This window comes from Sander lucioperca, chromosome 14 (genome assembly GCF_008315115.2).
Source record: "Sander lucioperca isolate FBNREF2018 chromosome 14, SLUC_FBN_1.2, whole genome shotgun sequence".
Taxonomy (NCBI): domain Eukaryota; kingdom Metazoa; phylum Chordata; class Actinopteri; order Perciformes; family Percidae; genus Sander; species Sander lucioperca.
The window spans coordinates 24,981,009-24,991,987 of NC_050186.1; the positions used below are offsets into that span (position 1 = coordinate 24,981,009).

The 10,979-nt window shown below is 41.0% G+C and overlaps 1 protein-coding gene across 1 annotated transcript; it reads left to right on the forward strand.

The window, feature by feature from the left end:
* Window positions 1–781: 781 nt before the first annotated feature.
* gfi1b (growth factor independent 1B transcription repressor) lies at window positions 782–7,815 on the forward strand. Its single transcript, XM_035991723.1, has 7 exons — window positions 782–1,126; window positions 1,525–1,625; window positions 2,697–2,876; window positions 3,761–4,008; window positions 4,203–4,340; window positions 6,211–6,376; window positions 7,248–7,815. The coding sequence occupies exons 2-7, from the start codon at window positions 1,532–1,534 to the stop codon at window positions 7,424–7,426; spliced, it is 1,005 nt and encodes a 334-aa protein (XP_035847616.1). The 5' UTR covers window positions 782–1,126; window positions 1,525–1,531; the 3' UTR covers window positions 7,427–7,815.
* Window positions 7,816–10,979: the final 3,164 nt, after the last annotated feature.

Genomic DNA, 10,979 nt, shown 5'->3' on the forward strand with positions numbered 1-10,979 from the left:
GAAAAATCTCAAGACCCCAGCATTTATTTGTGTCAAGATTAAAGATGCACACGCTGTCCACAAGATGTCGCACTTGCACTTCTTCCCTCATAAATCATCCTCCTCCGAATGGTTCTCGACTCTTCGACTCGATGCTCTTCAACATAATTTGAAGTTAAGTAAATTGTCAGTATTTTCTGAAAACCGTTCCCCCAAATAATAGTCTTTTCTTTTTTTTTTCTTTTTTTTTACACGTGTATATTTTTTTCATTTCAACCTATGTTGTCATTCTGTGCGTGCGTGACTAAATAAATCTGCCTGTCTGAATATCGATATGCTTTAATAAATAAATAAATAAAGAGTCAACAGTGTCAATCTCCCGGACTGGTTTGGTGTGTGTATCTTTGGAGGTGCTACAGACTCAGATGATCTTTAGCTCATTAAAACCTCGTGCAGAACACAGTCATGCACACAGCATAATCCGACTAAATCCTGAAAATCAAACATTGGAAGGTGGAAATGGTCAGATTTCTTTTAGTTGGAAATTCGTCCTTGTATTTTTTTTAAATTAAATAAAAATAAAATAAGTTGATGTTAAATTGATATGTGTTTTTTTTTTTTTTATTATTATTTCTTTTTAAGATCGGCGCAATATGCAATTGAATGCAAACAATATTCTTCTTATTATATGTCCTTCTTTTAAAGCAATGAAACGCTCTGCTTGAAGAGAATATTTATTAACTTTAACTTTATGACCATGTAGGCCTACCCCCCCACCCTGGAGCACTGGGTGTTCTGTGTAACTGTTCCAGGGACAGCCAAAGGGCCCTGTGTTTTTTTACGCAAATTTCCACCTGCAGGTTGGCCATTTCATTGGTTGAAACCACAGTCAGATTCTCCTGCGCAATTATCTGATTGAAAATCAGGGAGGGGAGAAAAAGAGAGAGCAACAAGTGTGATGGTTTTAAACTGCTTTGCTTTTGGGACTTTTAAGGAAAGGATTTTCCTCCGCAGAGCCGCTTCACACCAGGACATTATTATTATTATTATTATTATTATTAGTAGTAGTAGTAGTAGTAGTAGTATTAGTAGCCTGTTATTGGGCCTACTGCACGTTTCATTTCGACGGGGACCTGTTGAGTTAACGGTGAGTAACTACAGGCTATCTTCTGAAGGTGAATTCACTTTTAAACCCAGCTAGAGGGACACTTTGGACGACTTCACAAATAATAGAATACTTTAGACCGTAACGTTTCTCAAATGTGCTAATTACACGTTATGTCTGTATAGGTCTGTTGACCAATTAGAAAGAAAGAATCATTTATATTATTAACCTACTAGGCTATTTGTAGCCTATAGCGCGTGAGTTTAATTAATATATGGATACGATTATTACCTAATGCATTAAATTAGCCTGTAACAAAGTAACCCGCTGCTGCAATTAAAGACTAAAACGATCAAGATATAGCCTAAAGCTTTATTTCAAAATACGTTTTAAGCCTAATTGTGTCACTCACTTTATTCTTTTATTTTTTTGGGGTGTAGGATCAATATGCCCCGGTCATTTCTGGTGAAAAACAAAAGGTGCACGTCTTATAATGTTCACCGATCATATGAAGACGAGCCGAAGGCCCCCACAAGTACAGGTAAGACTCGCATAAAAGATGACATTATCTGTGTGTGTGTGTGTGTGTGTGTGTGTGTGTGTGTGTGTGTGTGTGCTTGTTTTACTATTATTACTAGGCTATTCGTGGGGTCCAAAAACCGGGGAATACAGTATACTTGTGGGGTCTGCACAGCTTTGTGGGGCCCAAAATGCTGGACACCAAATGTTTAAAGGGCTGTTTGAGGGTTAAGACTTGGTTTTAGGATTAGGGTTAGAATTAGGTTATGGTTAGGGTGAGGGTAAGGGTTAAGGTTAGGCATTTAGTTGTGATGGTTAAGGTTAGGGTAAGGGATTAGGGAATGCATTATGTCAATGACGGGTCCCCACAAAGATAGTGAAACAAAAGTGTGTGTGTGTGTGTGTTCTTGTTTAACTATATTCATGGGGTCCAAAAACCGGGAGTTCAGTATACTTGTGGGGTCCGGACAGCTTTGTGGGGCCAAAATGCTGGACCCCAAATGTTTAAAGGGCTGTTTGAGGGTTAAGACTTGGTTTTAGGATTAGGGTTAGAATTAGGTTATGGTTAGGGTGAGGGTAAGGGTTAAGGTTAGGCATTTAGTTGTGATGGTTAAGGTTAGGGTAAGGGGCTAGGGAATTCATTATGTCAATGACGGGTCCCCACAAAGATAGTGAAATTCACTATGTGTGTGTGTGTGTGTGTGTGTGTGTGTGTGTGTGTGTGTGTGTGTGTGTGTGTGTGTGTGTGTGTGTGTGTGTGTGTGTGAAGCTATGGTTGGAACAATTAAATTAGCACTGGCTACTTTTACAGCCTTATGTCATTATTAGCAGCTGCTGCGTTTGAAACAATTTTTAGGGCAGATTTTAAGAAGGATATGCATTAATCATACCTATATGTTATTAATGAACTCATACATGACTCTCCAGTTCAACATGTCAAGGCTAAGGACTGAATAGATGTTTCTTATTCAAACAAAATGTCCTCCACTAGTAACAGTGTTGTTATAGAATATTTGCTTGCTATTTAATCGCACAGAGACATGTCTTTTTGCTTGAATCAATCACACCTTTTTAATTTGTTGTGGATTTGCAGAAGACCCACTAGAGGTCCAGAGCACAGACTCTGAAGACAGGCCTCGGTCGGAGGGGCAGTCTTCCCCTGCGGACCACTGCTCCTTTGAAAAGGACGAGGCAGAGCTTGAATGTCCCTTACCTGCTCACCCAGAGCCAACCAGACCCCCCATGGCTCCCACACAGCCATACTACCTAAATGGTAAGCTGCCAGTGCATTTATCTCCATCTTTTTTTTGTTGCTTCCTCTACAGCAAGGGTCTTCCCATGGTTTTTAGGCCAAGGACCCCTTAGCTGAATAAGAGACGGAGTAGGGACCCTCTACTATTGTACATATATTGTATAGCATTATGTTGCATGTTAAACTAAGCCGGCTGGATGGAAATAAATGGCTATTGACATATTATTTAAACATCATGTTTTAATGTTTAACATGCATGTGGAAGGCACAGTGAATCCGTAAGTTTAACTGTATGGCTACCATAGCTGCTACCTTACCTATAGTAAACTTATCTTCAATGTGTAAATGAAATGTTTTATTTTCACAAATAGGCCAATTTATCTTTGCTTTTATTCATATGATGGATTCATGTTATTGTATATTTTCAGACAGATTTTAATTTTTGAAAAAATAAACTTGAAAAGTAACATTTTTAACATAATTTGGCAAGGCAATTTTATTTATGTAGCATATCTCAGCAACAGTGCAATTCAAAGTGCTTTACTTTGGCAGCCACTTAAGGCTGTTTTATGCTTCTGCGTTGAATCAACGGCGTACCCCCGCAGACCCCTCCGCGTCGCCGAGCCCTCTGCTGTCGCTCGACGCGCACTTCCAATGTATTTTAACTTTGCGTCGAGGCTACGCAGACCGCAAGGATGCAAAGAAATGCGTTCAACCCCGACGCAGAACTCCAAAAGGGTCACGACGCCATAGGAGCGACGGCGTAGCTAAGCAGAAGCATAAAACAGCCTTTACTCTTAAGGCCCCGTTAGGGGTCACGGACCCCCTGTTGAATATCGCTGCTCTCCGGTATAACTTTCAATCAGATAGGTGATTCTTTTGTGTGTGTACGTGTGTACCCTCAGAGCCTCACATGGCCGGATTCCCTCCCTACTACAAGCCGCCCTACGCCTGGGAGCCGGTGCCTTCCTCCTACAAGCTCCGTCAGATGAGTTTCAGCCCCACAGTGCTGCAGCACGCCAGCAATCTGTACGGCAGTCACATCAGCCGCAGCCTGCAGCCTCTGCAGCCTCTGCAGCCTCTGCAGCCTCTGGACTGCAGCACGCACTACTCCCCCACCTCCAGCACCTACCACTGTATCACCTGTGAGAAGGTACGCATCACATGTTAGCCTCACATGTGTATACTGTACAAACATAAAAGGTTAAAGTATCGGGAGATTCGATTTAATTTCTGTTGTGAAGTTTCTCATCAAGCTACGTCATCAAGGCAAAATGGCAAAATGGAAATGTAAATTGCACTGTATCAGCTGGAAACACCTCCATTAATGGGCCGACACTGTTTTAGGTGTTCTCAACGCCCCACGGACTGGAGGTTCACGTCAGGAGGTCGCACAGTGGAACCAGACCTTTTGGCTGCAGCGTCTGCAGGAAAACCTTCGGCCACGCAGTCAGTCTGGAGCAACACATGAACGTCCACTCTCAGGTATATCACTGACTCCAAGACGCTGCACATTATAAAGCATTATAAGCTACTTCTATATTGTTACTTGCATATTGTATGATTACTGATATACATCAGTACCTAGACTACCATTTGCACTAATTGTATATTGTCTCTTCTCTACATTCAGCATTTATATAGATTGATTACTGCTTACTGTGTTACTACTGATCTACATCACTTAATAGACCGCAACTTACACTAACTCTAGATTGACTTTTCACTACACCTCAGCATTTATCTAGACCAGTGTTTCTCAACGGGGGTGGTACAGCCCCCCAGGGGGCGTTCAGAGGATGACGGGGGGCGCTGGAAGCAATACTGTGGAAAGGGGGGCATTGAGGTGCCTTTGGGGGGGCGTTTGTTTTAAGGCGAGTTTACACCAAAGGTTCACAACAATACGAGTTTACACTTCAAAGTACTTGCAAAAAACAGTGATCTGCACCATTAAAACCTGCCAGTTTTGGACGGTGGACCGTAACTCTTCTTCTCTTTAGTGTTTCTTTAGGCTTTGTGTGGTGCAGCTCCGTGCTGCCTTCATGGGAACGGGACGTCAGAGTATCATCTTATATAAACTCCATACTGCAGCATTATGAATCGGTCTTGTCGTGAACTTTATAGTGTATATTAAACGTTAACATCATTTATCTCTAAAAAGTCTATGAACATAGCTGTCGAACAATTTTCATTCAATGATATGATTTTTTGATGATTTTTGATAACAATAGTAACAAAAATAATAGGACTAAAAACAACAATAATAATTATCATAACAATAATAGGACCTAATCATTAATATTCAGGGCAATTAGCCTACATCTTATTTGATTGGGGGGGGGCGGTAAGGGACCTGGATAATGGATAGAGGGGCGCTGGTCCCAAAACGGTTGAGAACCACTGATCTAGACTGTCATATTGTCAGACAGACTGTCTATCATATGTATTCATATACATTGTGTTATAACTGATCTACCTCACTAACTAGACCACTAGACTAACTGTTTACTGACTCTTTACACCATCTCAGCAGTGATATAGACTCTCTGTTCATGTATATTGCACATCCATCGACTTACTTGCACCTCACTACGTGCCGGCATTTGTAATTGCCCACTTATTCTGCACTTTATGTAGTATATTGTATTCTGTGTTCTTGTACTGTATTGAATGTGAAACTATTTGTTGTCTTACACGCCTACGCTTGTCTTGGCCAGGTCGCCGTTGCAAATGAGAACCTGTTCTCAACGGCCTACCTGGTTAAATAAAGGTTAAATAAAAATAAAAATAAATGAACTTCCATTTAATGGGCTACTCCAGAATAGATCAGTAAATACGTTCCTACATGTCCCATAATGCTAGTGTTTTTATCTGGACTCTTCTTGTCTGGTAAATGTCCACATCTTTCAATTCCGACGCCTTTAGTTTGTGACATAGGCTCTACGTTAAAAATGTGATAAACTGATATGACCCTGGTGACATCACTATGACATCATCAGGGTTACTTTCTATATCTATAGACCCCTTACGGTGAAATGTTGTATATTTCAATGTTTTTTCAATAAAGATTTTGAAAAGAAAGTGCCCATTATAGCACATTATACGTCTGTTTTCTGAGCAGTGCTCCTCACGAGGAGTAAAATGGATGGCCTGTCCCTTTAAAAATAAACAAATTACCCTGCCGCCTTAAAATTGGTTATTGTAACCCGCTCTGTTCTGATAAGGAAAATGGAAATGATTTTGTCAACTGTTGTTTTCAAGGCCAAAAATGAAGCTTGAAGCTCAACTTTTCTCATTTGCTCATTTGTGGATGATTGTGTAACACTTTTTTTGTTCTACTTTTGCCTTTGACCAGGAAAAAAGCTTTGAGTGCAAGATGTGTGGCAAATCATTCAAGCGCTCCTCTACTCTCTCCACGCACCTGCTCATCCACTCGGACACGAGGCCTTACCCCTGCCAGTACTGCGGCAAGAGGTTCCACCAGAAGTCTGACATGAAGAAACACACGTACATTCACACCGGTAAGTCACAGTATGTAGATTGTTTTACAGCAGGCGACCAAATATGAAACTGTCCTCCTCTTGCTGTAATCTGCTTTCCAGGTGCAGCATGTGGGAATTGTTAGCAGGAGTAATATAACTACTGATAAATCAGAAAAGGAAATTATACAAATGCCGTGTGGATTTGCATATCTGGTTTTCCTGCTTCATGCAGAGCTCTGTAAAAGGGACACTATGCTGTCGCCATTTGTTGCAAATAAATGTTTGACAAATCTGAACAATGGCTTGATTCTTCACCCATACGTATTAATGCAAACCTTATCTTTTGGGGGAAAAAACAGACAGGCATCATTTACAATACGGATGACAAACCTGATTTTCCCGAAGCAATTGGAAAGAAACTGCAACTTGTTTACACAAATCATTTCTAAATGATTTTCTCACTGCTTTATTTCTCTGTGTTTTATTTAGCGGTGGAAGAAATATTCAGATCCTTTACTTAAGTAAAAGTACAAATACCGTACTTACTAAAAGTAAAAGTACTCGATGCAGAACAATCCCTCACATTTTAGAGATTGGAAATGATCCAAACTGTTCTGTCATCAACTAAGTGTTTAATCTGCTATTGTTGGGTAGTTTAATTTACATTTTTTATAAACTAAATGTGTTTTGTGTGCAAAAATCCTAATTTGTAAAGTGACTAGTAAACTAAAGCTGTCAGATGAATGTAGTGGAGTAAAAAGTGCCCTATTTTTTTCTGAAATGTAGCAAAGTGGAAGTAGAAAGTGACATAAAAAGAGAAGCCTCAAGTAAAGTACCTCAAATTTGTACATAAGTACAGTACTTGAGTAAATTTGCTAAGTTACATCACATCTCTGGTTTTATTTTGTAGGTGAAAAGCCCCACAAGTGCCAAGTGTGTGGTAAAGCATTCAGCCAAAGCTCCAACCTGATCACCCACAGCAGGAAACACACGGGCTTCAAACCGTTTGGATGCGACATTTGCTCCAAGGGCTTCCAGCGTAAAGTGGATCTCCGCAGGCACCACGAGAGCCAGCACGGCATGAAGTGAAGAGGAAGCCAGACCAGAGCCTGTGTGTTAATGTGTATAATACATTTCCATTCAAACAATAAGCTGATAATGGCATTCTGATTGAAGGCTATTTAACTATAGCAAAGTGTCATCAGTATAATGAAGAAATGAATTCAAGTTGTATTAGTTAATATATTGGAAGTGACCTTTCAAAGATGTGTTTACATGTGGATGAATGGGAGATGTGCTGTTGTCATTCAGAATCAATGTACTTATGCTTTTGGCTTTTGATAGCAAAAGCAACAAGAACGTTATTTTTGGTTTCATATAATTTATTTAAAGTGTGCTTGATGTGTTGTATATGATGTTGGCTGGAGTCTGTGTGTGAGTTGATAAATGCTTTTAATTGAAATAAAGGGTGAAAAGTAGGAACATCTTTGGTCGTTCTTTTAAAGTAAAGACATGCTAAGTGTAATATTACAAAATCCGTTGCACCTCAAAGGCAAAATACATGCACAGCGTTTGTCTAAGATGAGCACCGTAAACACGCTTTTACTGCCTGTTTGCTTCTTTCTGTGTGCTTTTCTCAGTCACTTTCCAGTCGGAGCAGGATGTAGAATAACTATGTGACTGTGGCCTCAGGTTAAAATCTCTTACGGTCCCAGAGATAGTGAGTAATGGAGTAATGCTGCATTCAAATAACACACCTGGAACACCATGCAAATCCGAGGCCAGAGAGATATTGGTTCCTGGGAGTCGACTAGAAAGCAGACGAAGAAAAAGTTAGCAGCCATTACTGTAAGTGAGATGTTTCATTCTGTTTGATCCTTGTTATTACTTATTACTTCCAAAAAAAAAAAAAAAAAATCACAATTGCACAAACTGTCAAGATAGACCATAATGAACTTTTGGCCACACACCCTCCCATACATACAATGCAGTGTGAGTGCTTGGCCTTTACAGTGTGTTGAGTCTAATGGGATACAGGGATTAATAGGAGGCTGTGGAAAAGGGATTGATTACTTAGTCAACCGTTACCACACCCAGCCAGCCTGTTGGATTAACTTTAACAAACAAGAGGCGGTTCTAATGAAGACTCACCACCTTCCTCAAACACCAAACCTGTTAGGACTAAGCTGCTCGAGGCAAATCAGATCATCACCTGGCCCTTTTAAATCTGACACGAACAAGATGAAGTGTTTGTACAAATGTTTTTATTTTTTATTTTTTTTTATTATTTTAAAGGTCCTATATCATGCTCATTTTCAGATTCATACTTGTATTTTGAGGTTCTACTAGAACTAGAACTGCAACACTTTATTTTCCTCAGACCGTGTGTCTGATTACACCTGTATCACACTCTGGGCTCTATCTTGCACCCAGCGCAATTGACTTTGTACACCGACGCATGTATCATTCCTATTTTGCACCCGACGCACAGCGGACTTTTCCCTCCACAGACTCACGTCGGTAAATTAGGGAATGAACTTGCGCTCCCGGGGGCGGTTCAGCAAAAAGAGAGGAGGCGTGTTCCGGCGCAAACGTTCCTAGTGCTATTTTGCAGTTTCAGAAAACAGTTCCGCCACAGACCAGGAAAAACCTAGTCTAAAGTCAGTGGCGCGTTATTCAGATGCTGTATTAAAGGGCGCATGCTTGGCCGTAATGTAGAGTGTGCACACCGCGCATACACTTTGCTTCTGTCATCTCACGGACCCAGCAGTTCCCATTTTTACAAACCATACATAGCCTAAATACAAGGAAAAATATGACCTTGTTTTACACAACATTTCCATGAATCATGGATGTGTTGATGACATAAATGAGGAAATATTAGAGGACTTAAGGAGATGTGATGTTGAACTGCATGTGCCGATGCCACTTAACCCAAATGCCCCAGCAGCAGCACGGGAGAGGAGAGACAGAAGAGCTGCATTTATAGTGAGGTAATCTCGGTCTAATGTTAGACTACATTGCAAAAATATCACCATGCATTCATAACCTCGTGATTCAGTGAGAGTGAGCCCAAAAACAACGGAAAGTATGTTTTTGTGACATTTCTTTATTTACATTTTGACAAAAAGAAAAATCAATAGCAAACGTCAGCAAATCCATCATTATAATAGCAATCGGCCATGGAACAAGCGCGCCTGCTTTTAAAGGGAATGTGAGATAACGCTCTGATTGGTTTATTGCACGTTAGGCCCAAACCACACCTATGAGTAATGGAGCTACTTCAGACCAACCCATTTTAGATTTGCGTCTGGCGCAAGAGTCATTTATCCTGCCGGTATAATAGCAACAGCACCCGAGATCCGCCCACAAAATTTGGCGTTTGATACTTGCGTTTCAGATCGTTAAAATAGGGCCCTCTGTCTAAAACGCTCTGTTTCAGACCCTGTCTCTTTAATACCCCTCCTGAAAAAGCCATTGGCCAGCGTTTCCAGGTCTCCGCATCTCGCTCTCGAGTCTCAATATGTATACAGGGCCTTTCTGTGTGGAGTTTGCATGTTCTCCCCATGTTAGCGTGGGTTTACCTGGGTGCTCCAGTTTCCTCCCACCATAAAGACATGCATGCTGGGTAACTAGGACTACAGTTGAGAATTAGCCGGCTGGCTAACACTGGCACATTTACAGAAATGTTGATTGTTGTGCATTGTCCTCATAAATACATCTGAAATCGATTACATTTTGGATCATAATTTTGCCAAAGTTCAAAAGTGTGTTCACCTAATGTTGTGCCATGGGGAGTCAGTCACGGCTGCAGAAATCAGTGTCTGCACAGGGAAGAGAGGAGACGTGAGGGCTTACGGTCTGACAAACAAATCTGAGGTCTTCTATGCAAAACGTGTTGATATTACCAGGGCAACAGGGTCCGTTGTGATCCACTACAGTTAGACCTGGCTGCAGCCATTGCTGCATCCTGGTAAGAGGAGACAAAGCAAATCAAAATCCTGTATAGGTAACCAACAAAAAAGAGAGAAATCGTGGGTGGGACGTGCCAAACAAACAGGACATGTGTCCTGAAAGGGGAGGGGCGGTGCTGCGGGGCTAGCCAGGTGAAAACCGGGAGAAATGAAAAAAAAAAAAAGCGTTCAGGTCTGCATGCACCTGTAACATTCCTTCACCTGTGTACAGGTGTATGGGTGTGAAAATGGGTGTGAAAAGCTTAACGCAGTGGAGACCTTTTGATTTTTTTTAACACAGATGCCAGAAAAAACAACAGACGAGGACTGTGCTGGAGCCGTTTATGTGGTTATCTGGCTCCTGATCAAACCCTCAGCTATTTGCATACTTCTGTTGCCTGAGGCGTTGTGGTATCCTGAAAGTTACAAATTGACTTGATGGTCTTTCTAACTGTTGAGCTCTATCGCTTCGCTTCGCGTGTGAGACGTTTCTGAAAGTTCAGAAGCCGCGTGAAAAGGTGCATTCAATTTATTTCAAAAGTCCATATACGTGTCTGCAAGTTGCAGTGGAGTAACAGCACAATCTGATGGAAGAAACAGTCTAACAAGCACTAACAACCACAGTGACATACCAAATCTGTTCCATCGAGCAAAGACCAACCAACAAATTAAAAAAAATCAAGACACAT

Coding starts and splice junctions, on each gene's coding strand:
- gfi1b (XM_035991723.1), top strand. CDS start 1,532: ATGCCCCGGTCATTTCTGGTGAAAAACAAAAGGTGCACGTCTTATAAT. Junction 2,877..3,760: donor ACAGCCATACTACCTAAATG/GTAAGCTGCCAG, acceptor GTGTACCCTCAG/AGCCTCACATGGCCGGATTC. Junction 4,341..6,210: donor ACATGAACGTCCACTCTCAG/GTATATCACTGA, acceptor GCCTTTGACCAG/GAAAAAAGCTTTGAGTGCAA.